General features: G+C 55.1%; 4 protein-coding genes across 5 annotated transcripts; all 4 read left to right on the top strand.

Annotated features, from left to right (window-relative positions):
* The first annotated feature begins 2 nt into the window (after positions 1-2).
* On the top strand, positions 3-2,795 carry PV07_05997. 2 transcript variants are annotated; one of them, XM_016392935.1, is made up of 5 exons: positions 3-313; positions 371-586; positions 640-743; positions 1,118-2,393; positions 2,448-2,795. In XM_016392935.1, the coding sequence occupies exons 1-5, from the start codon at positions 251-253 to the stop codon at positions 2,472-2,474; spliced, it is 1,686 nt and encodes a 561-aa protein (XP_016250454.1). In that variant the 5' UTR covers positions 3-250; the 3' UTR covers positions 2,475-2,795. The 2 variants fall into 2 exon arrangements, with proteins under 2 accessions (XP_016250454.1, XP_016250455.1); XM_016392936.1 differs by having other exon boundaries at positions 640-2,393.
* A 2,412-nt stretch (positions 2,796-5,207) lies between these two features.
* On the top strand, positions 5,208-8,301 carry PV07_05996 (glutamine-fructose-6-phosphate transaminase (isomerizing)). The gene is made up of 5 exons (XM_016392934.1): positions 5,208-5,631; positions 5,691-5,761; positions 5,818-6,049; positions 6,103-7,679; positions 7,729-8,301. Exons 1-5 carry the CDS (start codon positions 5,627-5,629, stop codon positions 7,947-7,949), a joined length of 2,106 nt encoding a protein of 701 aa, XP_016250453.1. The 5' UTR covers positions 5,208-5,626; the 3' UTR covers positions 7,950-8,301.
* On the top strand, positions 8,288-10,932 carry PV07_05995 (uncharacterized protein). Its single transcript, XM_016392933.1, has 2 exons — positions 8,288-8,620; positions 8,680-10,932. The coding sequence occupies exons 1-2, from the start codon at positions 8,351-8,353 to the stop codon at positions 10,669-10,671; spliced, it is 2,262 nt and encodes a 753-aa protein (XP_016250452.1). The 5' UTR covers positions 8,288-8,350; the 3' UTR covers positions 10,672-10,932.
* Positions 10,933-19,024: 8,092 nt separating this feature from the next.
* PV07_05994 (uncharacterized protein) lies at positions 19,025-20,731 on the top strand (the record flags this gene model as incomplete). The annotated part of the gene is made up of 3 exons (XM_016392932.1): positions 19,025-19,710; positions 19,847-20,020; positions 20,077-20,731. The coding sequence occupies 3 exons, from the start codon at positions 19,025-19,027 to the stop codon at positions 20,729-20,731; spliced, it is 1,515 nt and encodes a 504-aa protein (XP_016250451.1).
* Between the last annotated feature and the right edge of the window lie 2,813 nt (positions 20,732-23,544).

The following is a 23,544-nucleotide window of genomic DNA, read 5'->3' as shown; positions in this document are numbered from 1 at the left end:
CGCGGATTTCAGGACAATGCTCCGCAGGCTTGGCGAACGGGAAGGACTTTCTGCTGCTTCAGCCTCTCGCCGTTTTTCCCACTCCACATGATTCTTCAGCCCTCTTGCCCCGTATCTCTCTCACATGCAGCGGAATACTGTCTACTGTATTCTTGTCACTAATAGATATTCCCGGAATCACTCCTGACTCGCTCGACTTTGCCTATAGCCGTCCGGAACGTCCCTCTTCGCGCGACTTGGCCCAGTCCAGATGGACGCATACGGTGGAAATGACGAAGAGAGCGCTGAGTTGCGGAAGCTCTTGGCCGAGGTGGTACGTGATACCCATAGAACGGCGACCCGCGCCTTGACTAACATATGGCGCTCGCAGAACGATGACTCGGACAACTTCGAGATCTGGGAGAAGCTCGTCCGCGCGGCGGAGGCCCTCGAAGGCGGAATCAACAGGAACTCGAGTTCGCAGGCAATCACGGCCGTCCGGAACGTCTACGACCGCTTTCTGTTGAAGTTCCCTCTTTTCTTTGGCTACTGGAAAAAGTATGCCGACCTGGAGTTTTCGATAGCGGGAACCGAGGCCGCCGACATGGTCAGAAAAGTCCAGTGCAAACAAGAGAGGCTCGCATGCTAAAAGTTGGACAGGTCTACGAACGCGGGATTGCCAGCATCACCAACTCGGTGGATCTGTGGACAAACTACTGCTCATTCAAGACCGAGACAAGTCACGACTCCGATGGCATTCGAGAGTAAGTATGAAATACATGTTCCCTCTTGTCGAGAACCTAAACATAGCATGACACAACATCATCGGCAGAAGGAGCTGGCGATGAAATCGATGATGATGGCCACCGCAGCTTTGGTGAGCTCATCGTCGCTGTCCCTCCCCTTCCGAGCTTGCTTCTCACTCATCACCAGTCAGGTGCTTTGATTTGATTTGCCCGAGAATTGGGCCTTTGCCCGTCCACCCTTTCTGCAGGACCATTTCAACTTGTTACAAGAGCAATTGAAGGACTATTATCACGCGTACATTCCCCATCCTCCCATATCTGCTTTCTTCTTCCTCTTCTCTGGACCCCTTCGCGAAGGTGCCCCACAACAAAGCTAACCAGTTGATGATCAGGCTCTTTGAGAGAGGAGCAGTTTGTGTCGGCCTCGATTTCCTCGCCCATCCCTTCTGGGATAAGTACATTGAGTTCGAAGAGCGCATGGAAGGATTCGACCGGATCTTCACCATCCTCGGCAGAATCATCCACATACCCATGCATCAATATGCGAGATACTTCGAGAAGTACCGGCAGATGGCACAATCGCGCCCACTTTCTGCCATCGCCCCGCCCGGCACGCTCACTCAGCTGCAGATGGACATCGAGAACGAAGGTGCCGGTTACAAAGCCGGCCGAAGCCAGGCAGAAGTGGAGCGAGATTTACGGGCCCGGATCGACAATTATCACCTGGAGATCTTCAGGCGAACACAGACCGAAACTACGAAACGATGGACCTACGAATCCGAGATCAAGCGACCATACTTCCACGTGACCGACCTTGACGAAGCACAAGTGGCCAATTGGCGCAAATATCTCGACTTTGAAGAGTCAGAAGGTGACTACACTCGCACTCAGTTCTTATATGAACGCTGCTTGGTTACTTGTGCCCAGCATGATGAATTCTGGTTAAGATACGCCCGGTGGATGCTGGCCCAGCAGGGCAAGGAAGAGGAAGTTCGAAACATCTATCAAAGGGCATCTTGTTTCTATGTCCCGATTGCTTTACCAACTACCAGACTTCAGTACGCATATTTCGAAGAAATGAGCGGTCGGGTCGATGTGGCAAAGGACATACACGATGCCATCCTCTTCCAGCTGCCCGGGCATGTCGAGACAATCGTCTCCTTGGCGAATATCAATCGTCGCCATTCGGGCTTGGAGGCCGCTGTCGCCGTGTACCAAAGTCATCTCGAGTCTCCGAGCGTTGACTCTGCGGCCAAAGCTGCTCTGGTGGCAGAATGGGCGAAGCTCCTTTGGAAGGTTAAGGGCTCTCCGGAAGAAGCTCGCCAAGTTTTCCAGAAGAACCAACATTGGTACCTCGAGAGCGCTGCTTTCTGGACCAGCTACCTGCGGTTCGAAATTGATCAACCCACAAGTAGTGAGACGGAACAACAGCACTACGAGCAGATTCGGCGCGTCGTGGAGGAGATCCTTAGCAAGAGCGTTCTACCAGAACCTACCGTCCAAGAGCTCATCACCACGTACATGAGGTACCTGCTTGAGAGGGGTACCAAGGATGCAGCCAAAGAATACATGAATCTCGACCGCGAGATCAATGGACCAACCTCGGTCCAGAAGCTACCCAAGGCGAACCCCGAGCCGAGCAAGACACTTGGGGTTGTTAATGGACAGGTGTGTGGTCCACCAACGATTGGCAGCGGACCTCAGACTGACTGACCTGCTCAGCAGCCACTACCGATCCGATACCCCTGAATATTCCACGGCGGGCGAGTTCCACGCTGCGACAGTCTGGCTACGAAGAAACGGCTCACTGAATCTCCCATCAACACGGTTACCAGAGGCGGGCAAAATGGAAAGTGCATGGCCATTCCGAATGTCTTTTTGCTCGGCTCGGCGGAGGGTTACTGCATTGGAACGGCTGAATTGATATCCCCTTGATTGTGAGGAGAGATCTCCCTGTACACAGATTCAATGTTGATATTTCCACTGAATGCAGCCTGTCATCCTCCCCTTGACTTCGCTCCCCTCGTTATCACGGTCACTCCATGGTGACCACTTTATCGTCATTTCGCAGTCTTCCCGCAATAACTACACAGGTCCGTGCTCTGTATCTTTGCTTCAGCGTCAGACGGTCATCTAGTCGTCATCTTGTCTTGTCAAGGAGAAAGGTGAAGCATTTGAGTTCGCCGCGCTCTAATTTACTGAACACGAGACCTGGCCTGAGCGTCAGACAAGTGATATTGGTTGCTTTATCCAGAGCCGCCTGCCAGTATTCTCGCTGAAGCCAACTGACGAAAGGCTCGTATCCGTCAAGATTTTTGTGGAACAGTTCTTCTTCCTTCATCCCAAGACCTCACAAACGTTTCGAACCAAACTATTGCAAACCTTGCAGAGAACGCATCCGCACGCTCGCCCAGTTCAAACTTCATCTGTGTTATTGTCCGCCCGAAGGTCACCAAGACCACATTTCTATGGGCACCAAATCACATCTTGGATGTACTTTGGGACTCCCTTTGCCTAAACCAACCCTGTCTTCAACCTGGCCCTGATCGGTGTGTTGGAGGCGAGAGGATCTCATGTGGAAATGACTCATCTGCTGGACCACCGGGTATAAATGTCAGCAACAGAATCTCAAGCGTGTCGAAAACCATCACCGGCTGGTGGGATTTGAACCGAACAACGCCCGCTGTCTGAAGGATGATGGACTTACAGGGGACACCAATTTTGTTCACCAGTATACTGACTTCAGTCACGCGCATTTTCCTAGCTCTGGGAAATACAAAAAACTTTCAGCCTCCGATATTTAGTAGCTTCATCATTGCCCATCGCTCAAAGTGCTCTAAAAGTCTTCCTTGGCTGGTGGGATTTGAACCAGAGACAGAAAGAAAGGCACATGGATGGCGAACAAGGAGCAAGCTGTGCCGAGAGTCGAACGGGGTGACTTGTGGAAGAAGGGAGGGAAGAGGACAAACGCAAACAGCGAGAGGACTTGAGGTCAACGACAGATTGAATCTGGGCAAGCACAGTCCTATGCAATGTTCATTCGGAGCAAGAACTGACAACGATGTTCAGATTCTTCAGCACATCGAGGAACTTGTTGTGATATATGCTCGGCAGGTACGTGGAGCTCAGTCTTCGAAATGCATCGCAGGTTCGTGATTGTCCTATTCAAGACGGAAGAAGTACCTCGAAAATACTTCAACAACAGGATATAGGCCCCTTCACAGCGCAACTGCAGAGTCAAGACATGATGGTTCCTCCCCTAGCCCTGGCTGCTTGAGCACACGGCTGAGCTTCGCATAACAGGCAATCCCCCATATTGACAGGGGCAGCGCGCAAGAACGCATAGAATGACCAAGTGACACCCAACCCCTATTTCACACCTGCTCGTATCACAAGCCCGCAACAACCTCTCGGGGATGGAACCTGGAAGGATTACTCAAACAGGGAAGCAGCCGATCCAGATGCCACGGGGGCCAGATTGTCTCAGCAAGCGACGAGGCGGGATGACGGTGAGGGTGAACATACATCTCACTCGACACTAGGGGAGGCTGACGAACCTCCGTATTTTTGGACTCAGCCACTGGTGGAGCGATTCCGAGGCTGTTCAAGAGGAGCTACCTCGCATGCGCTCGCCTGGGAGGGTAACCTGTTTTGTCCATTGTCCAGATCAGCTCGGAGAATTAGAGCTAGGCTCCTGCAGAATTGGGCACTTATACGCAGGACTTGGGCAGGGAGAACAGGCCAGATGGCAAAAGGCTGGCTGATACGAAGACTCAGCATCTGCTGATTGATGTCTCCTCCCTGCGAAGTTCCTGGGGACATATGACGAGAAAATGCCGCACGGCAGTGGCACAAACAAGGGGGATCGGGGCTATAAGTGAAGGAAGTGTTTCACCACCAAAGGACCGATATGTGGACATTTGTAGATGTGTTGTAGCTATTGCGGAGTTGATGCGGGTTTATTGAAAAGCTTAGAGCCGGCGGAGAGGCACTTGGGAGCTGCCAGCACTGCCCACTGCCCACTGGTACCTACAATGCAGCACCTACAGACCCCGCTTAAGCGCTGCTCGGGTGCTTGTTGCGCGTTGCTGGTAGCAATTGTCCCTGCCAAGCGAATGTCTAGGCGGTTGCTGTGCCAGTGATTGTGGCCTGTGGGCTTCCCAGTGGGCGGTGGGCACTCCCTGAACACCCCCAGCCGCCACCCGGGGGGGTCATGGCCACTACTGCCACTCGTACTCGCCAGCTGCTGCCAGTTGGATCGGGCTTACTGGGCAGTGGGCATGGGGAGTGGGCACTGGGCTGAGTGCCACCAAGTGGAGGCCAAAATGGTCTCGTCAACTGCAAAACTGGGGGCCAGGAAAAGGACCCTGCGGGTTGCGTCTTCGTCCTGGGCCACATGCGGCTGGCAACACAGCTGAGTTGGGTTTAGCTGGGTGCTGCTGGCAACGCTGGTCGTCCTGGTGTTGCGCCTCTGATGCGCGTCCCGTGTCCGTGCCCGAGACTTGCATGCACGCACCGTTTTGTGCAGTCGAGCTTTGAATTTCAGCCCTGACCTGGGATACCGCTGGTTGTCAGCAACGAGACGCAACTTGGCTCTTTTGTTTCTCACGGTGCTACAACTACTTGACTGATTCCCTGCCAGCTGATCCCTCTCTCTCACTCACTCACTCTCACTCCTATCTTGCTCATTCACATTCCAAACCCAGAGGCCTCCCATCGTTGCAAGCAACGCCTGCTTTGACCGCCCCTCCTTTATTGTCCGCTACAAGCCCATCCTTTCCTTTGTCTGTTGACTGGACCACAACCCTATAACAAGGCTGGCAGCGCTTTGTGACATTCTCTTCTGTGCTCACCTCGAGTGAAATCAATCCCTTCAGACACACACTGTAACACTCTTCAAGATGTGGTTTGTATATCCCCCCCAGCCGTTCAGGCAATCCCAAGCATGTGCTGACAGGGTATAAGTGGCATCTTTGGCTACATCAACTATCTGGTCGAGAAGGACCGCAGATTCATTCTTGACACCTTGCTCAATGGTAAGTTGTGCCTCGTATATCCGAAGCAAACGCTCATCTAACACGGAACCCTTCAGGCCTGGCCCGTCTTGAGTATCGAGGCTACGACTCCGCCGGTCTCGCCGTCGACGGCGACAAGAAAAATGAGGTCTTTGCGTTCAAAGAGGTGGGAAAGGTGGCCAAGCTCCGAGAGATGGTGGACAAGTCTGGCGTCGATATGACAAAGGTCTTCGACTCTCACTGCGGTATTGCTCACACCCGATGGGCTACCCATGGCCAGCCTTCCAGACTCAACTGCCATCCTCACAGGTCAGTGCAGAAACATTTTCACACGAGAGCGAGCCCTCTCTGACCGGTGACAGATCTGATCCCAAGTGGGAGTTTGCTGTTGTCCACAATGGCATCATCACAAACTACAAAGAGTTGAAGGCCTTGCTCGAGGGCAAGGGCTTCAAGTTTGAGACCGACACCGACACCGAGTGCATTGCGAAGCTTGCCAAATACCTCTACGACCAGCACCCCGACATTGACTTTACCACCCTCGGAAAGGCCATCATCAAGGAGCTCCAGGGCGCCTTTGGTCTGCTCATGAAATCCGTGCACTACCCCCACGAATGCATTGCGGCCCGAAAGGGCTCGCCTTTGGTGGTGGGTGTCAAGACGGCCAAGAAGATGAAGGTGGACTTTGTGGACGTCGAATACTCGGAAGACGGTGGTGCTTTGTCCGCTGAGATTGCAAACCACAATGTTGCAGTCAAGAAGTCTGCAGCTGGTCTCTTGTCCCCTAATGGACTGCTGGCGCCCCCTGACAAGTCTCTGCTCCACCGATCACAATCACGAGCATTCTTGTCGGACGATGGTATGCCTCAACCCGCCGAGTTCTTCCTCTCGTCCGATGCCTCAGCCCTGGTGGAGCACACCAAGAAAGTTCTCTATCTTGAAGACGACGACATTGCTCACATCCACGACGGTCAGCTGAACATCCACAGACTGACCAAGGATGACGGTACCAGCAATGTCCGTGCTATCCAGACCATCGAACTTGAACTTCAGGAGATCATGAAGGGCAAATTCGACCACTTCATGCAAAAGGAAATCTTCGAGCAGCCCGAGTCAGTCGTCAACACCATGCGTGGTCGTTTGGATGTTGCAAACAAGACTGTCACCTTGGGAGGTTTGAGACAATATATGAGCACCATCCGAAGATGCAGGAGACTCATCTTCATTGCTTGCGGCACTAGTTACCATTCCTGCATGGCGGTCCGAGGTGCTTTTGAGGAGCTCACCGAGATCCCCATTTCGGTCGAATTGGCCTCGGACTTTCTCGACAGACAAGCCCCTGTCTTCCGGGACGACACGTGCGTGTTTGTGTCACAGTCCGGCGAGACGGCAGATTCGTTGATGGCTCTTCGATACTGCTTGGAGCGTGGTGCACTCACCGTGGGTATTGTCAACGTGGTCGGCTCGTCCATTTCCATGCTCACCCACTGTGGTGTCCACATCAACGCCGGACCTGAAATTGGTGTCGCCTCGACGAAGGCTTACACTTCTCAGTTTGTGGCCATGATTATGTTTGCTTTGTCTCTCAGCGAGGATCGCGCTTCCAAGGCACAGCGCCGCCATGAAATCATCGACGGTCTGGCCAAGGTAAGCGATCAATTCCGGGAAATCCTCAAACTCAACGACTCGATCAAGGAAATGTGCGCCAAATTCCTCCAGAACCAAAAGTCCCTGTTGCTGCTTGGCCGAGGCAGCCAATATTCGACAGCCTTGGAAGGTGCCCTGAAAATCAAGGAGATTTCATACCTTCACTGCGAAGCCGTCATGTCTGGAGAGCTTAAACATGGAGTTCTGGCCCTTGTCGATGAGAACCTGCCCATCATTATGATCCTCACCAGAGACGACATCTTCCCCAAGTCCCTGAACGCATATCAACAAGGTAAGGACTACCCTGATCTCATCCGCGGTCATGGCTAACAATATGACAGTGATTGCTCGTGGCGGACGACCCATTGTCATCTGCAACAAGGACGACCCGGAGTTCCCTCCTTCTAAGACCGAGCGCATCGAGGTGCCAAAGACGGTCGACTGCTTGCAAGGCTTGTTGAACGTCATTCCACTGCAACTGATTGCCTACTGGCTTGCGGTTGCTGAGGGATTGAACGTGGATTTCCCCCGTAACCTGGCCAAGTCTGTCACTGTTGAGTAAGCTTGGTTGCGGAAAGTGCCTCCAGGATCTGCGTATTATGCTTGTTTGCGCTATGAGGGATCATCTCACGAAATGATCTGGAAATGCAGCCACAGGGAGAAAGGTTGCTTGTAGGAAGTAAATGAGACACCGGTAGAGAGTACTTCATGGAGTTTCCAGAACAAGACATTTCATTGCTTACTCGTCTGCTCTCGTTCATAAATGCCCATTCATATGGCACATTACAAGCGTAGGAGCTTTGCTCGTCCTATAAAGGGTGAAAGGCTGCCATCGTAAGGCTGAGTTGGAGAAACTTGGAGAAGTTAGTTGACGACCTCGACATCTGTGTTTGCAACTGACGGATCCCAATGTGTGCTTCAAAGTGTCTTTGATACCTCCTCAAGCTCCTCACATGGAAAGCAATGTCAATAGATGAGTCAATAGCGGCCAAGGCCGTCCTTCAAACGGATAAGAATGCAGAGACTGTCGGTCGCACACAAAATTCATCTCCTCCGACGGCGCGACGATCGTTCCCTGTCGCACCTCACAACGTCTTCCTATTCCTGGTCGGATTACGCTTGGTCAATGCTTTGACGACAAGGACCTTCTTCCAGCCAGATGAGTACTTCCAGGCCCTGGAGCCAGCATGGCAGTGGGCGTTTGGAGCAGGAGGAGGAGCGTGGATAACATGGGTGCGATAAATAGCAAAATGGCACACGCGCAGTGAAGGAAAGCTCATGACGGACAACAGGAGTGGAAGAATCATCTGCGATCGGCAATACATCCTGCAATCTTCGGACTGTGCTACCAGCTGGCCGACTTCGTTGCTGACCACCTGATGTTGCAAAGCCCTGTGCGCTCGGAGGTCCTTCTTGCTGCTCCCAAGACCTTACAGGCCTTCTTCGCTGCGACGGCGGATTTCTACACCTGGAGACTCTCATCAGACATCTACGGAGAAGACTCGACAGCAGCCCTAGCGTCGCTCTTCTTGACGGTTGTGAGTCCGTGGCAATGGTTTTGTTCGACGCGGACGTTCTCGAACTCGTTGGAGACGACCTTGACGGTTATTGCGCTGTACAATTGGCCATGGCATTGGACGCTGCCACGCGGTAGAAATCGCGACACGGCTGGTGCCCACCTCGACAACCAAAGAATCCGCACTCGCGATGACATCGCAGCCGACGAGGGCTCGACAGACGAGGTCACCCGAGTGAGGAGAGCGCTGCTCTGCGCTGCAGTGGCGACCATCCTCCGGCCCACGAATATTCTGATCTGGATGATCCTGACGCTTCTCACCTTCATTCGAGACTGGAACTCAATAGGCCTCAACTGGGCCGAGTGTGTTCTGTTCGTCCGCGAAACGGTCCTCTGCGGGAGCATCATTCTAGCCTCTTCAGCAATAGTTGATCGGATTTTCTACGACGCTTGGGTCTTCCCACCCCTGAACTTCCTCCAGGTCAATGTTGTCCAGTCATTGGCAACATTTTACGGCAATAATGATTGGCATTATTACATCTCCCAAGGCTATCCTCTGCTCCTTATGACGGCGCTACCATTTACATTGATCGGACTATATCGAGCGTTGGGCTCAAAGGATGCAAATTTTGCCCCGACACCTGCGGCCGGCCGCGATGCCCTTCACTCTCTATCCATCATATGTCTCCTCGTCCCAACGGCCTTCTCAGTCATCGCACATAAGGAGGTTCGCTTCATCTATCCTTTATTACCAGCTTTGCATACTGTAACCGCTTTACCCTTGGCGTCCTTCTTTCACCCGTTGATAACTCCTTCTCCGTCGTTGCACCTTGCAAAACGACTCTTACTCCTCCTCATTCTGTCGCTGAATCTCACCATATCATACTACACCACACAAGTCCACAACTCCGGCATTGTTGACCTGACCCATTATCTTCGTCACGAGTTCGAAACAGTCTATCTGTCTCCTCCCTCGAACATGACGGTCGGCATGCTCATGCCATGCCACTCCACGCCCTGGCGTTCTCATTTACAATACCCTCCGTCCTCGACGCATCCGGGAATCCGAGCTTGGGCATTGACATGTGAGCCGCCACTCAACCTCAACGCGAGCGATAAATCCAGCTATCTGGACGAGGCAGACCAATTCTACGCCAACCCATCGATTTGGGTCAAAAAACATATGTCACGCCATCCTCCACCAGGCAAGGGTAACATTCGACCAACTGGGTCGGTGGCAGGAATCCTCGCCGCCCCCAATGTAAACGGCAAAATCGAGACCATCCCTTCCGATATCCTTGAAGGCGAGAGGGCGGAGCAATTCTGGCTCACGGGCGGCCAAGGTCGAAAGCCATGGCCCGACTACCTTGTCTTCTTCGCCCAGCTCGAACCCAGTTTACAAGCGATTCTGAGGGGGAGCGGGTACGGCGAGTGTAAGCGGCTGTTCAATTCTCACTGGCACGACGATTGGAGGAGGCAAGGCGATGTGGTTGTGTGGTGTCTCGACGCCGACAAGCAGCAGGAACAGAAGACAGCATCAGGCAACGGAAGCGGGGGAACAGGGATCGGGATGGAAGAGGTCGAAGACGCGATCCACAATCCATCCGCTCTGGAAGATGGCGGTACGGGGCAGAAGGTGCTCGGCGGGGGTGCTTCGAAGGGTCAAAAGCCGCGGGAGAACGGAGAGTTTGCTGACCGAAAACCGAAGGAGCCCCTGAGGAGAGTGGTTGAGAAACCCTTCTGGAAAGTCAGGGAGCCGCGAGACTGATTCACCCGCAGTCGTTTGTCTTTATCCTCAATCCAGACCCGAGCCTCGCTCAGCTGAGCCCTAAGCGAGAGCCACATCATAATGGAGAAATGAGCCCAGAATTCCCTTCTGGTTCCGCTCCAGAATACCTGTCTTTGTGGGACGTCCACTGTATGCGCAAGTTCCCCCAATATCTCCCACTGGTTTTGTTTGGGAGGGACAAGGCGCAGAAGGAAAATGCGAGCTCAGATTATATACCTCCAAATATACTATATATACCCCTTCTTTATCTGTTCCTATAGAAGATCTAGGACGACAAGATGACCGTGCTGAGCTGCAAACTCAGCCCCCCCTCACTGTCGCCGACGAAAGATCGCGGTATGAGTATAGAGAGCTATCACGCCTACGCACCGAATGCTAATAGAGTTATTTAGAATCACAAAACTAGGAATCTCAACGTTCGTATTTGGTTTACCATATGTCGCATCTGCCGAATCATTCCAAGCAGGACGGGTTCCAGGAGTGGTCTCTTCTTGGTGTGCAGCTCTCGGGATCCTAGTGCTCTATGTGTGTCTGAGTTGCGTCGACGAGGACCTAGGAAATTCGATCGCCTATGTCCCTACGGTCCCATTGACCGGGGTAAGGGCCTTGCCGGTCTGGAAAAAAGCCGTGATGTTGTCCATTGCCAATTTTTCGAACGCGATGCCGGACTCGACAGTTGTGCCGCCGATGTGGGGAGTCAGAGTGACATTGCCCATCTTGATCAACTCTGGATGTACCTCCGGCTCTTGTTCCTGCACGTCGAGACCTGCGGCAGCAAGGTGGCCTGATTTGAGAGCCGCCACGAGCGCGGCCTCGTCGTGGAGAGAGCCCCGCGCGACGTTGACGAAGCGGCTGCCCTTTTTGAATCTCGAAAACATGGTCGCGTCGAAGAGCTTGTGGCCTTCAAAGGGCACGCAACATACCACACAGTCCGAAGTCTGCACTAGGCCTTCCAGGGTGTCGATGTAGGTTGCTTGGACAGCAGTCTCATCTTCTTGGGTCCTTCTTCTAACATCATGATACTGGATGTTCATGTCAAGCCCGTGATGGGCCTTTTTGGCGAGCAGGTACCCAATTCGCCCCAGGCCAATGATGCCCAAGGTTTTCCCCTCGGGATTTTGAGCCTTTGCGGAAACGGCCCGGGCTCTCTGCCATGCCTCTGTGCTGCCAGATCGAGCGGCGAGCTGCGCCTCCGTCAGGTGTCGAAAGACGGAGAGGACGAGGTACAGGGCCAGGTCCGCCACCGCTTCAGCCGGCGCCGACGCGCCGTTACAGTACAAGAAGCCTGGACTTCGTGTCAACGCCGCGAATCCCGCCAGCAGCAGCCCGGGACCCCAAGACTCGGGACAAACCTCGCTCAGTGTAAGCCGGGATATCCATCCAGTCGTAGCCTGCGCCGCAGCTGGAATGGATCTGGAGGCTGCTCGGCAGCAGCGGAACCAGCTCCGAGTCGAACGGCTCCATCTCGTCGCCCTCGTACCAGAAACACCGGAGGATGGCGTCGAACTCGCCCCATTTGCGCGTCCGCAGGCCCTCGAGAAACGCGGACCTCTCGCGTTCCCTCTTGGTCGTCGAAATCACGTCAAAGGTGTCGTAGAACTGTGCAACGGTTTCGGCATTGTGCACGGGGACATGTCCTAAGGAAAGGACTCTCTTTTTGGCCGCCATTTGAACAGGGTATGGTTCCCACGCAAAGACATTGGTGTTTCCCCGCTTGAAGGGTGCTTCAACTATGCAAAGGTAAGTGCCCGTCAACTTATACATCGCCGAAGCCCTCCTACGGAAGCCTCCGCCAGTGGGCTGTCGTCGGATTTCGTGTCTCGAATGAAACGCATGCCGAGCCCCAACCTCCTGGCCCGTCTCGTAGGTTGTGGGAAATATTCAACTGTCCGTTGTCCTGCTACAAGGAGCTTAGCGAGCCAGCTACCTGGGTGTTTGCTTTCCGCAAGTCCAAAAAGGCCGGCCGTGTCATCGTTGCTACTATAGAGTGGTAGGGGACAGTTCCGAAGCTGGCGCGGCGGATGTCCTAACCACCGACGGAAAAATCCTCATGGGAATCCCTGAGCATCAGCATCAAACCGCTCTTGTCAAAGGAGTGTAAGAGCCTCTTGATCTACGCCCGGGATTCGGCTGCCTCGACTGATTCACCCCATGAAGCTGAATGATTCTGTCCGGCGACCATGCTGACAAGGGCATATCTGGTTCCGAGCCACCGCCACTACGAGGTACAGTATTAGTGCCACATCTCCGAGCATATTAGCGTCATAGCTTTCGGCCAATCAGGGGCTTTGCCATACCTGGGTGAACATCAAGAGGCTCCACTATGTTAATGTCCACCCTCATAAGCACGTTATCATTGCTATTTTGCTCCCTCGATTTGATGAAGTTCCGAATCAGGGTCAGCGGGAAGGGAACTGCTCCGGAGCTGTTGGTGCTGATCGGGACTTTCGGAAGCTGGCCGCACGTCGCCCTCAAAGCGGCGGCTATTCGACAGAGCCTTCCCATGTGTGCTGCAAGGACGTATTGCGTATTTCAGACTCCTACAGCACACTTCAATGCTGCATATTAAACAAAATGGCTAGGTCTGCGGGCTCGAGGCGTAGTGCGTTTACCGTTCTCTCTTCTTCGCCAGGTAAGGAGACCTGCTCTCACTAAGCATACCCTTACCAGTGCGTTTCTGTACAAAAGGCACCCTACAAGTCAAGCACCTTTGACCAGCACGGAATTATGAGCGGCCAGATCGACCTCGCTGAGTATCTGTTTCGACGACTCTATCAACTGGGAGTCAGGAGCGTCCATGGAGTTCCGGGCGACTACAACCTGACGGCGCTGGACTACGTCTCAATCGCCGGACTCAACTGGGTTGGCAACGCCAGCGAGCTCGGCGCTGGGTATGCAGCAGACGGGTATGCCAAAATCAAGGGATTGTCGGCCGTGATAACCGCCTCGGGGGTGGGCGAGCTCTCGATCATCAACGCAATCGCAGGGGCCTACGCCGAAATGGTGCCCGTGGTGCACATCGTCGGAACGCCGCCTCTCCCCGCCCAGGACGCCCGTCTGGTCATGCACCACACGTTGGGGGACGGCGACTTTCGGGTGTTTGCCGACATGGCCGCCAGAATCACCTGTGCGCAGGCCAGCCTTCGAGATCCGGGCGTGGCGGTGGCGGTGATCGACGAAACGATCCGGCAATGTCTTCTCCAAAGTCGGCCTGTCTACATCGAACTACCTACCACGATGGTCCGTCTGAAGGTGTCGGCCGCGGAGCTTGATAGGCCGATCGATCTCCTGATTCCGGAGAATGACACACGCCTCGAGGAACGGAAAGCCAGCTTGATCCTGGAAAAGATGTACGCCGCGAAGCAGCCGTTTATTGTCGTCGACGGACTAGCTTCGCGTTTCGGCTTCGGCGACGAGGTCGGAGAGCTGGTTCGGGCCACCGGCATCGCCACGGCAGCCACGCCCTTTGGGAAGGGCATAATCAACGAGCACCTCCCCAATTTCCATGGAGTATATGCCGCAAACGCCGGGGATCCAGCTTTTGAGTCCTGGGTCAATAAGTGCGATTTGGTGCTGTACTTCGGACCTCTGATGTCGGACTTCAATACCTACGGGTTCGTTACCATTCCCGAACGCAAGCGGACTATAGCCTTCCATCGTAACGTTGTCGAAATCGGAGAGGAAAGACTTAAAGGCGTACGGGTAAAGTCGTTGCTGAGAAAAGTCCTCGACTTGATGGACCGGACGAAGTTGCACATTGACATTCCAATGGAACTGCCCGATCCCGTGCTCCAGTTGAAAAGCCTTCCCTCTGCGGCCCCGGACGGACACATCGACCAACACACGTTTTGGAGACGAATATCGTCCTTCCTCCGCACGGGCGATGTTATTTTGGTAGAAAGCGGCACACCATCACTCGGGGGCTCCGAAATGGTCCTCCCACCAAACACCACGTTCATTACCGGCGCGATCTGGTTGTCCATCGGCTACATGCTGGGGGCGGCGCAGGGAGTATCTCTCGCACTGCGAGACGCGTCAAACGACGGCCTGCGCCCTGCCGCCCGAACCATTGTGTTTGAAGGCGACGGCAGTTTTCAGATGACCGTCCAGTCGATCAGCGACATCGTCCGGAACCGCCTCGACGTGACCATCTTCGTCATCAACAACGACGGATACGTCATTGAAAGGCTGGTGCACGGCATGACGGCCGAATACAACGACGTCCAACCGTGGAGATATCTCGAGGTATTCAGTTTCTTCGGCGCCCCCCGAGACGATCCCGCGTACCCTGTTGTGACGAGGAGAGCGGAGAACTGGGGTCAATTGAACGATGCGTTGGCAGAGGACCCCGTGCGGCGAGGGAAAGGCTTGATCATGATCGAGGTTGTCATGGGGCGAGAAGACGTACCTGCATCCTTGAGGAGGCTGGTCGACGGCGCCAAAAAACGAAATGCAGGCCCGTGAGGTCGATGGGCGTGACGTGTCACATGAACCTGACTCAAACACAGGCATCTAAAGCTGGATTCGCCTGAGTCCCTGGTCCGCTGTGGACCCTGGCCATGAGATGGTTACTAGGAACAGCTTAGCAGGAAGAACCTAGAGTCTGAATTGTTCTGTGAAGGAGCAGAATGTATCTTGTAAAAGGGGGGTCGAGAAAATGTGTAAGATTGAGAGAATACAGGTGCAATATCGAACTATATACTGGGCATCATTGAGAGGGATTCTTGCCGTATACCACTGTTGACCGCAAGGGAGCCTCCAATGAGACTGCAATTACCCATTCTTTCCCTAGCGTTGCGGAATAATCACCAAAACGCCATCACCCTTGCCTCTACACTTACTCTCGGCTCCTCATTCTGCGTGCCGTGAACGACAGGGGAGCAGTGCACACACGAGGCGGCGATCTTCGGATCCTGCTCCGTGGCGGTGTCGGCGAACTTGAGGATCAAGACGTCGTCGGGGTCCTGGTTCGGCTTGCAGTACCACTTCTGCCCGGTGCCCTTTGCGCCCGGGGTCTGGGTCATCTGCTCCAGCATGTACTCGCCGGCCGCGAGGACGTTGCTGGTCGCGCGGTACTCGATGGCCTGCAAGGTGCCGGGGTCCACGGTGCGCCAGTCCGCCACGGCCAGGGGGTCACGCTTGACGGTCTTCAGCGGCCGCCAGACCGAGTAGGCTGCGTAGCGCCGGGGCGCGGCTCCCTGGTCCTCGGCGTCGAGCGCTTCTTGCGCCGCCACCGTGATGTCCTTGCGGCAGTACCGGGCGGTCCGCTTCAGGCCCCTCATGGTGTAGTCGCAGTGTGCGAAGCGGGCGGGCTCGAGGCCGGCATCTGAGCGGCCGTTGACTGCGCGGACATGGTTTTAGATTCTTTTTCTGGCAAAAAAAAAAGGAAGAAAGAAAAAAGCAAAGACCGGGTATCAACCTACCCCACGGAGCATTCTTCTCGGTCAACTTCTTCACAGCCTCGTCGTGCTGGTCGCCTGCCTTGCGGTAGAAGGTCGGGTCGTTGTTGTTGGCCGACAGCCGCTTGCGAATGCCCAGGTGGTTGACGATCACCTTCTTCGCCCCGGTCACCTGCCTGACCAGCTCCTCGACCTCGGGGACGTATTTCTCCTCGACGTTGTTGCCCTCCAGCCAGTCGTGCGTGCCGAGGACAGACTGGTGCTTCACGTAGGTGAACCCCTGCACGTCGAGGCCCTCGGGGCCTTGGACGATCTCCTCCGCGAGCTCGGGATTGTGCAAGTCGACGTCGACGTCTTCGCCGAAGACATGTGCTGGGCCTGAGAAGAGGCCACGGTCTTCAGGCTTGACGGATAGGTCCGGCAGGTTGTAGCGAACGGTGCCGCGAACCGATGACTGTTGCACTAGGCCAGGCATGTGTGTTTTGTCCTTTGAGAGTGTCGTTTAGAGGCAGGCAGGAAAGAGTTTCAAAGGCAAGTTTGCAAGTGTGTAGGTTGAAATCAATGCTGGCGAATAGGACCTTCAAGCTGGCGATATGTACTATTCGTTCACGGTCTTCACAGGTCGTCTTAAACAAATTCCGGGAGAAGGCCTGGCTATGATTTCTTTTACCAGGAATTCGAGAAAAGTCCTCATCATCCTTGCGTTGAAGAGAAGTCCAGGCCGTGTCTACCTCTTGCGCGGTTATGGCGAATTACCGCGGTTACACTGGAGTCGTGAGGATCGGGTACTGAGAGCATAGCCACCGGTGCATTGTTGTCGTAGCGTAACTTAGCATGCGGGGACCCCGCGCGCTATCATGGCAATCAGGAAAAGGTCCCGGGTATCAAGGTCGAGAGGCAACTGTCCCGTCGTGGACTACTGTCATGCGCAGCAGAGACGCCGGTTCCAGTCAAGATGTACGCAACCATATCGGTCACAAGTAAAATCATGCCGTGGGAGATTCCTTAGCACATCTCCTTCCCATGCATAACGTAATTCTACTTTTCAACAGTGTGGTATTGAGTACATGGCTCTAGTTGTGATGCACGCACTAACATGTCCCGGAGAGATCAGTATCCGTGACACAGTATATCGTGGCCATGTTACAAGTCAGGCACCTGGTTACGATGCTAGCCAAGCTCTTCATCACACAGCTAGACGCAAATACTGTAATAGAGTGATGTAAGGTTCATGACTGGCATTTCTATCTACCGTTGCCATTAACCTGGGCCGGGTGCTACCACTAAAAGATTGCCATGATGTTTGGCGGCGAAGCCACAGCTCTCGGATGGTTCAGAGGACTCGATGTGACGAAGAACGTCCATCGGTTGAGTTTCTTGCACAGATCCGCCAGACGCTCCAAGTCAAACATCTCGCCGATGGGCACACCCCAGCCAGCAAGGCAATAGTTATGCATCGACCAGTCGTTGTCGCGGTTGGGCCGGACTTCAAACGAGACCCCATCCCCGGCCACCGCCACGACATGGTTCTCCCACATGAATCGAGCCACCGCCTCACTCTGGATCAGGCCGCTGTGTCTGTGCTTGTGTGCTTGGGTCTGGGTTCGATAATCCTTCTTCTGTTCAAGGGTGAGAGACTCCCAGGTTTTGGTGAAGCCGCAACGCAAAAAGAAGATGTCGCCGTGCTGGAAGGTGATGTTGCACTCTTGGGCGATTTCCTGCACTTGTTCCAGGGTGATGGCATGGCCGACCATCCCGTTAGTCTCGAGGCCTCGCTTCTCCGCGTAGGAAACGTAGTCGATGAAGACACCGCGAGCAGCAATCCCTTCTTGCGCCCAGTGCCCGACGCCAATACGGTCGCTTTTCCCCTGACTGATCTCGTCCGAGGTCGTGCCACCGTACCATCTACGCGTTCCGTCGCCCATGTCGGCGCTATAGTGACGAAAGCCATCCCACTGCGAGGACGCTTGAGGGTTGAAGCGCCAGATGTCGTCCCAGGCAATCCCTTCGTAGTTCGGGATCGGCACGATCTGGTGCTCACATGGAAACCGGTTGAAGCCTGACGTTACTGTAAGACACTATGAATCTCTGTGTGGAATCGTCACTACCCACCTGGGGTTTCAAGTCTGGTCATCTCCCAGTTCAGACATACCTAGACGAAACCTATGTTAGTGGACGCGCACAACCTTCAATCTTCGCTTTCCACGTACTCGCTCCCCCGTTCGCACTTCCTGTTTGACAACCCCCGCCACATGGGCTGGCGTCAGATACCGAAGCATCCCCAGACCTTCATCTCTGCTGCCTGGCTTTGCTGGCCAATACCGCTTCTTATCCTCGAGCTCATCCCACTTGGGGAGGTCAGCGAATGACACCATGGTTTGACGGGTTCTTGTTTTTCCTAGTAGTTGGGAATGCATAACCAACTACAACCTGGACTTGCACGGATGAAACAAGGGTCGTAATATGTACACATTGTACCGTTCGTCTCGTTGATCTACGTCAAAGGTGTAGCCGCGGAAAGCCCCTGTTACTCCAACCTCGACGACCGAGGGGAAACCGGGCGCTGGCAGAAGCAATTGTGGAGAAGGCTCTAAGGAGCATACCAATGAGGTTAGGCACAATCAGGCTGACAGAGTGGGCCAAAGAGGATAGACCAGAATACGGTTGCCGCGGACCAACGAGGGCGTGGCTTCTATAGCCGGATCATAGCCAGTAGAGTAAGCGGCCGGGTATAGACACGGTTTCACCTGGTTTGTCTACGGGGATGGATGGACCCGCCTATTGCCATCCCCAGATCCGGGGCAATCTGGGGGCACTCCGTATTTTGTCTTGGAACTCAAAAGCAACACGAGTCCTTTCCATTCTCCTGGGGGCCATCAACCTGGGCACTTGCTTTCGAGCCTCGTATACAGTCTTGGGGGCTTTTCGCTGCTATGTCTCTCCATCGGAACAGCGACGTCAAGGACGTTTCTCAGCAAGTCGAAGACATCCCCCTTCCCAAGGTCGAAGTCGCCGACACGGACCATGGCTTCACCAAAAAGCAGCAGATGCTCATCCTGCGTCATGTCGACCGGAGACTGGTGCTGACGTGTGGCTTCATATACTGCATCAGTCTCATGGACCGGACGAATCTGGGAATCGCGGTTCTGTCGGGCATGAAAGCGGACCTCAATCTCATCGGCGAGCGGTACAACATCATCACGCTGGTCTTCATGCCCACCTACAGTCTCTTCATGCCTCTGGCCAACGTCATGCTCAAGAAGTTGGGCGCCCGTGCTTTTCTGCCCACCGTCTGTCTCCTGTGGGGCGCTTCGCTGGCCTCGCTCGGATTCATCAAGTCCTGGGGACAGGCGATTCCTCTCAGGCTTCTCATGGGCGCCTTTGAGGCTGGATGCTTCCCTGGCTGCGCTTATTTGCTCAGTTGCTGGTATACCAGATACGAGCTTCAGAAGCGAGTTGCGGTCTTCTACATGGTCGGCATCCTCTCTCAGGCTTTCTCGGGCATTCTGGGCTACGCATTTTCCCAACTGGAGGGGCACGGAGTAGGAGCAAGCTGGTTGGGACGGCTTTCGACCGTCACTGGAGAACACGGACCTGGTCTGGCTGGTTGGCGGTGGATGTAAGTATCGGCCTTTCTTCTGTGCTCGTGATAAGTCTTGGAGGGAAGAGCTTTCGACTCACCATTTCGACATTGATCCTTGACTATTCTGCCGTCTTCTAGGGAGTCAAGTGTAATGGCTGCTGACTGAGTCTAGTTTCATCTTACAGGGTGTGATCACGATGGTGATTGCGTTGATCGCCTATATTACAATCGTCAACTTCCCGGAGAACGCGCACAAAACCTTTGGGCTCAAATTCTTGACCAAAGCCGAGTCGGACTGGATTGTGGCCCGGCTCGAGGCTGACCGTGAGGACGTGCATGCGGAAAAGTTTGTCTCTCCAGCACTTCGCCTTCTGGCTCACGACTAACCGTGGACTGTGTTAGGTTCAACCTCAAGAAGTTCCTCTCGTACGCGAAGGACTTCAAGTCCTGGTGCTTTGCCCTGATCTTCCTGTGCAACAGCAACCTGACCTACTCCCTCGCCTACTTCCTGCCCATCATCCTGCGCGACGGCATGGGCTTCGGGGTCGCGGCGGCGCAGTGCCTGACCGCGCCGCCGCACGTGTTTTCCCTGCTCTTCATGTACGGGTTCGCCTGGGCGGGCGACCGGTACCGGCTGCGGTCCCCCACGATCCTGGTCTGCGGGACGCTGTCCATGGTCGGCCTCGCCCTGCTCGGGTTCGCCGGCAACACCGGGGCGCGCTACTTCGGCGTCTTCCTGACCTGCATCGGGAGCAACTCGACCATCCCGGCCCTGCTGGCGTGGCAGGCCAACAACGTCCGCGGCCAGTGGAAGCGCGCCTTTTCGTCCGCCCTGATGATCAGCGCTGGCGGCGTCGGCGGCATCATGGGCAGTCTCGTGTTCCGGTCGCAGGACGCGCCGGCGTACATCCCCGGTATCATCACCGGCATGGCCTCCGGCGGCGCCATCTTCGGGACCACGGTCGTCCTCATCTTCTACTTCTGGCGGGCGAATCAGAGGGCCGCCCATGGTGAGGAAGTCATTGAAGGGCTGGAGAGGTTCCGCTACACTCTATAGAGATACAAGTCGTAGTCGTCATCAGCATGGGGATCATGAGAATTGAGGGCCCTTACACCTCCCTGCAGATAGCGATCTTGTTTGTGGCCAAGTCCAACAACCACCGCGACGTTGTGCAAGGGTGACTTCCGCGGCCAGGCAAAGAAATTGTATTCGGTGCTTCGACTTCACATGAGAGGAGTACATGGCGTTTCTAGTGTCTCGCTTTAGGAGGTAATAAGGAGCTCGCGCCGAAGTTCTAACCATAACCCGGACGCTACCGGTAAGTATTTGATTATGTGCTCCGTCCTCGACACTTGGATGGGCACGTCGTCAGGCTAGGTTAGGGTGCCCAGGAAGTGCCCGCGTAGAAGTCGTAATTAAAAGTCATGGCATCGACATCAAAGCCGGCTTCCGCATCATAGGTCCAATCCCCCAACGCGCCCTGAGTCGCTGAGCTCGAGGCGTCTCCAAAGATGGAATGCCTAATCTCGTCCAAGTACTGCCCTGACATCAGGCCGTCCCTCGCCATGTCGGCGGCCTCGTAGCCAAACATCGCGGAGGTGTTCGAGGCCGGGAATGCCTCGGCGGGTGGTAGGTCGAAGCCAGGGGTTGCCATGCCACGGGGATGTGGGTGTTGTCTGTTTTTGAGCAGAAGGCCTGGTGAATCCCCCTGCTGGTTGTATCCTTCCGTGGGTGTAGGGCAGGGTCTGGCCTGCATGTTCGCCGGGTGGAGGGTTGTTCGTCGGTCGGGCTGATCGGTGCTCCTTCGCCGACGGGCTGGCGAACGATTGCCGATGCGGTTGGCGACAAAAGGCTCCAGCGCAGGGGCGGGGACACGACCACCGGCTCTCTGAGTAATGGTGGTGAGAAACGATATTGCCGCGTCCGCCGATGCATATATCTCACTCAGAGCTTGGAGCACCTGGAGGTTTTGGGAGAGCCGCCAGGCAACCGCGTCGTGGACGTCGGGATCCTGCGCTCTGATGTCCAGCGCGTGGGAGAGACTGGCCGCCACTAGCGCAGTGACCCCGACCGGGCCCAGAAAGCGGACCTGGTCGCGGCGGAGCATGGTCCGCAACGACTCGGTGAGAATGCGGGCTGTTTTCTTGACCTTCGACCGGGACAAGATCTGGGTGCTTCGGGAATCGGGAGACTTGGAAGGGGTTTGGAGGGCCTGCGCGCGATGGAGGACATTCAGGACCGTCAGGTACGTTATGTTGAGGATCGTCCAGTATACCCCGGAACAGCTGTTTGGGTCACGGGGAGCAGCCAGCGCACCACGTCCCTCCGTGTTCCCACCTTGTGCCTGACACCACTCTTCCAGTTCTCGATCGCAGCGCTCCAACTCCTGGGGATTTTCCACGTTGCACTTGGACACCACCATCATCGTATAGGGGGTGTCTGGGTGGGAACTCAGGACAGTGTACTGGGATGACACCACGCGCCCGATGTGTTTGCAGAGCTCTGCAAGCTGTATACACATGAGGGCCATAGCCGTGTTCTCCTCAACGCTCAGGCGCATGGATGGGGTCTGGAAAGGTTCCGCCACTTCTCGGGGGTCGAAATCCTCCAAGGTCAGCATGGCCACGTCGAAGTCGTCATCGTGAATGCGCATCGGGCGGCGGGTGCCGAGTGTAATCAAGCGATCTCGTATGTACAAGCTCCACCAGAGCCGCCTCCGGAAATGCCGAATGCTTTCTGACCCGAATTTGGTGGTTGGCTCGCGGTGCAAACCCATGTTTCGTGCAACGTCGTAGGCCAGGCCGGTCCAATGCCACGTATGCTTCCGGTCGTCCCATTTCCCATACCAATTGCTCATGAGGAGCAATGACTGTAAGATGGCAGCGTGGTCCTTCTCCACGTCGAACTCGTATAAGAGTCTGACGCGGTTAAAGAAGACTTCGCGGGCTTGCTTGACCGACTCGAAACCAAGTTGTTTGATGGCATCCGACTTGAGTGGGTGTAGTCCGGCAAACATGACGGCTTGGAAGAGTAGGAGGCTTATTTGGAGGTCTTCCCTCTCATGCAAGACCGCCTGGCTGAGAGTGTGGAAGTCTAACATCGGCATGAAGGGGTGAACGCCGTATAAGTAGCCGCGAAGGATTTCTATGCGCGCGCTGCGGTCTGGTATAGTCATCGCTCCTTTTCGGACAAGGAACTCCAGATCTTCCCCCGTGACGCGAGTAGATAACTTGGCAATGAAACCAGGGAGTGATGCCCTCACGGAAGGGCTAGCCACCATCCCGGTTTCTGGCTCCGAGGCAACGACATCACCGTGAGCCTCGATGACCACCCGGTCGATGCTGTCTTCGTCGGCATCGCTCTCCGCAGGCTGCTGGTAACTTCGCGCCTTGTCGAGCTCTTCGTCAAACGTGACCGAGACCGGGACGAGAGCAGGATCGTCGGGGCTCAGGGGCGAGCTTGCCGTGGTGAAATCATTCTCTGCTGCTTCTAGACCCAGGCCACCCAAGCCGTCCCTGATATGAGATGAGGTATTCTCTGCATTTTCGAGGACACTGCTCCGGCGTGCACGCTGAGTCCTGCCCCTCTTCGAGACCGGGACAACACATTCGATGTTGTCCAGCCTGCAGTTTGTACACTGCGAAACCGCCACGGTGACATCGCAGCGAGTTTTCTTGGCCCGACAAGCCTGACAAGCCCGGGACGCGCGACGCCTGACCACCCGCTCTGCCTCAGCTCCCAACAGCGAGCTTGGTCTCTTGTCGCTTGATCGAGGCGGGCCAAGGGCGGTCGTTCGAGCCGGTCCAGTTGCGATGAGGTCGTTATGTAAGCGCATAGTCTCCGGTCGACGGTGATAACCATTCACTCCC

The sequence above is a fragment of the Cladophialophora immunda genome, assembly GCF_000835495.1.
Source record: "Cladophialophora immunda strain CBS 83496 unplaced genomic scaffold supercont1.3, whole genome shotgun sequence".
Classification (NCBI taxonomy): Eukaryota; Fungi; Ascomycota; class Eurotiomycetes; order Chaetothyriales; family Herpotrichiellaceae; genus Cladophialophora; species Cladophialophora immunda.
Note: the sequence above shows the minus strand (reverse complement) of the source record. Positions and strands in the feature narration are given on the sequence as shown.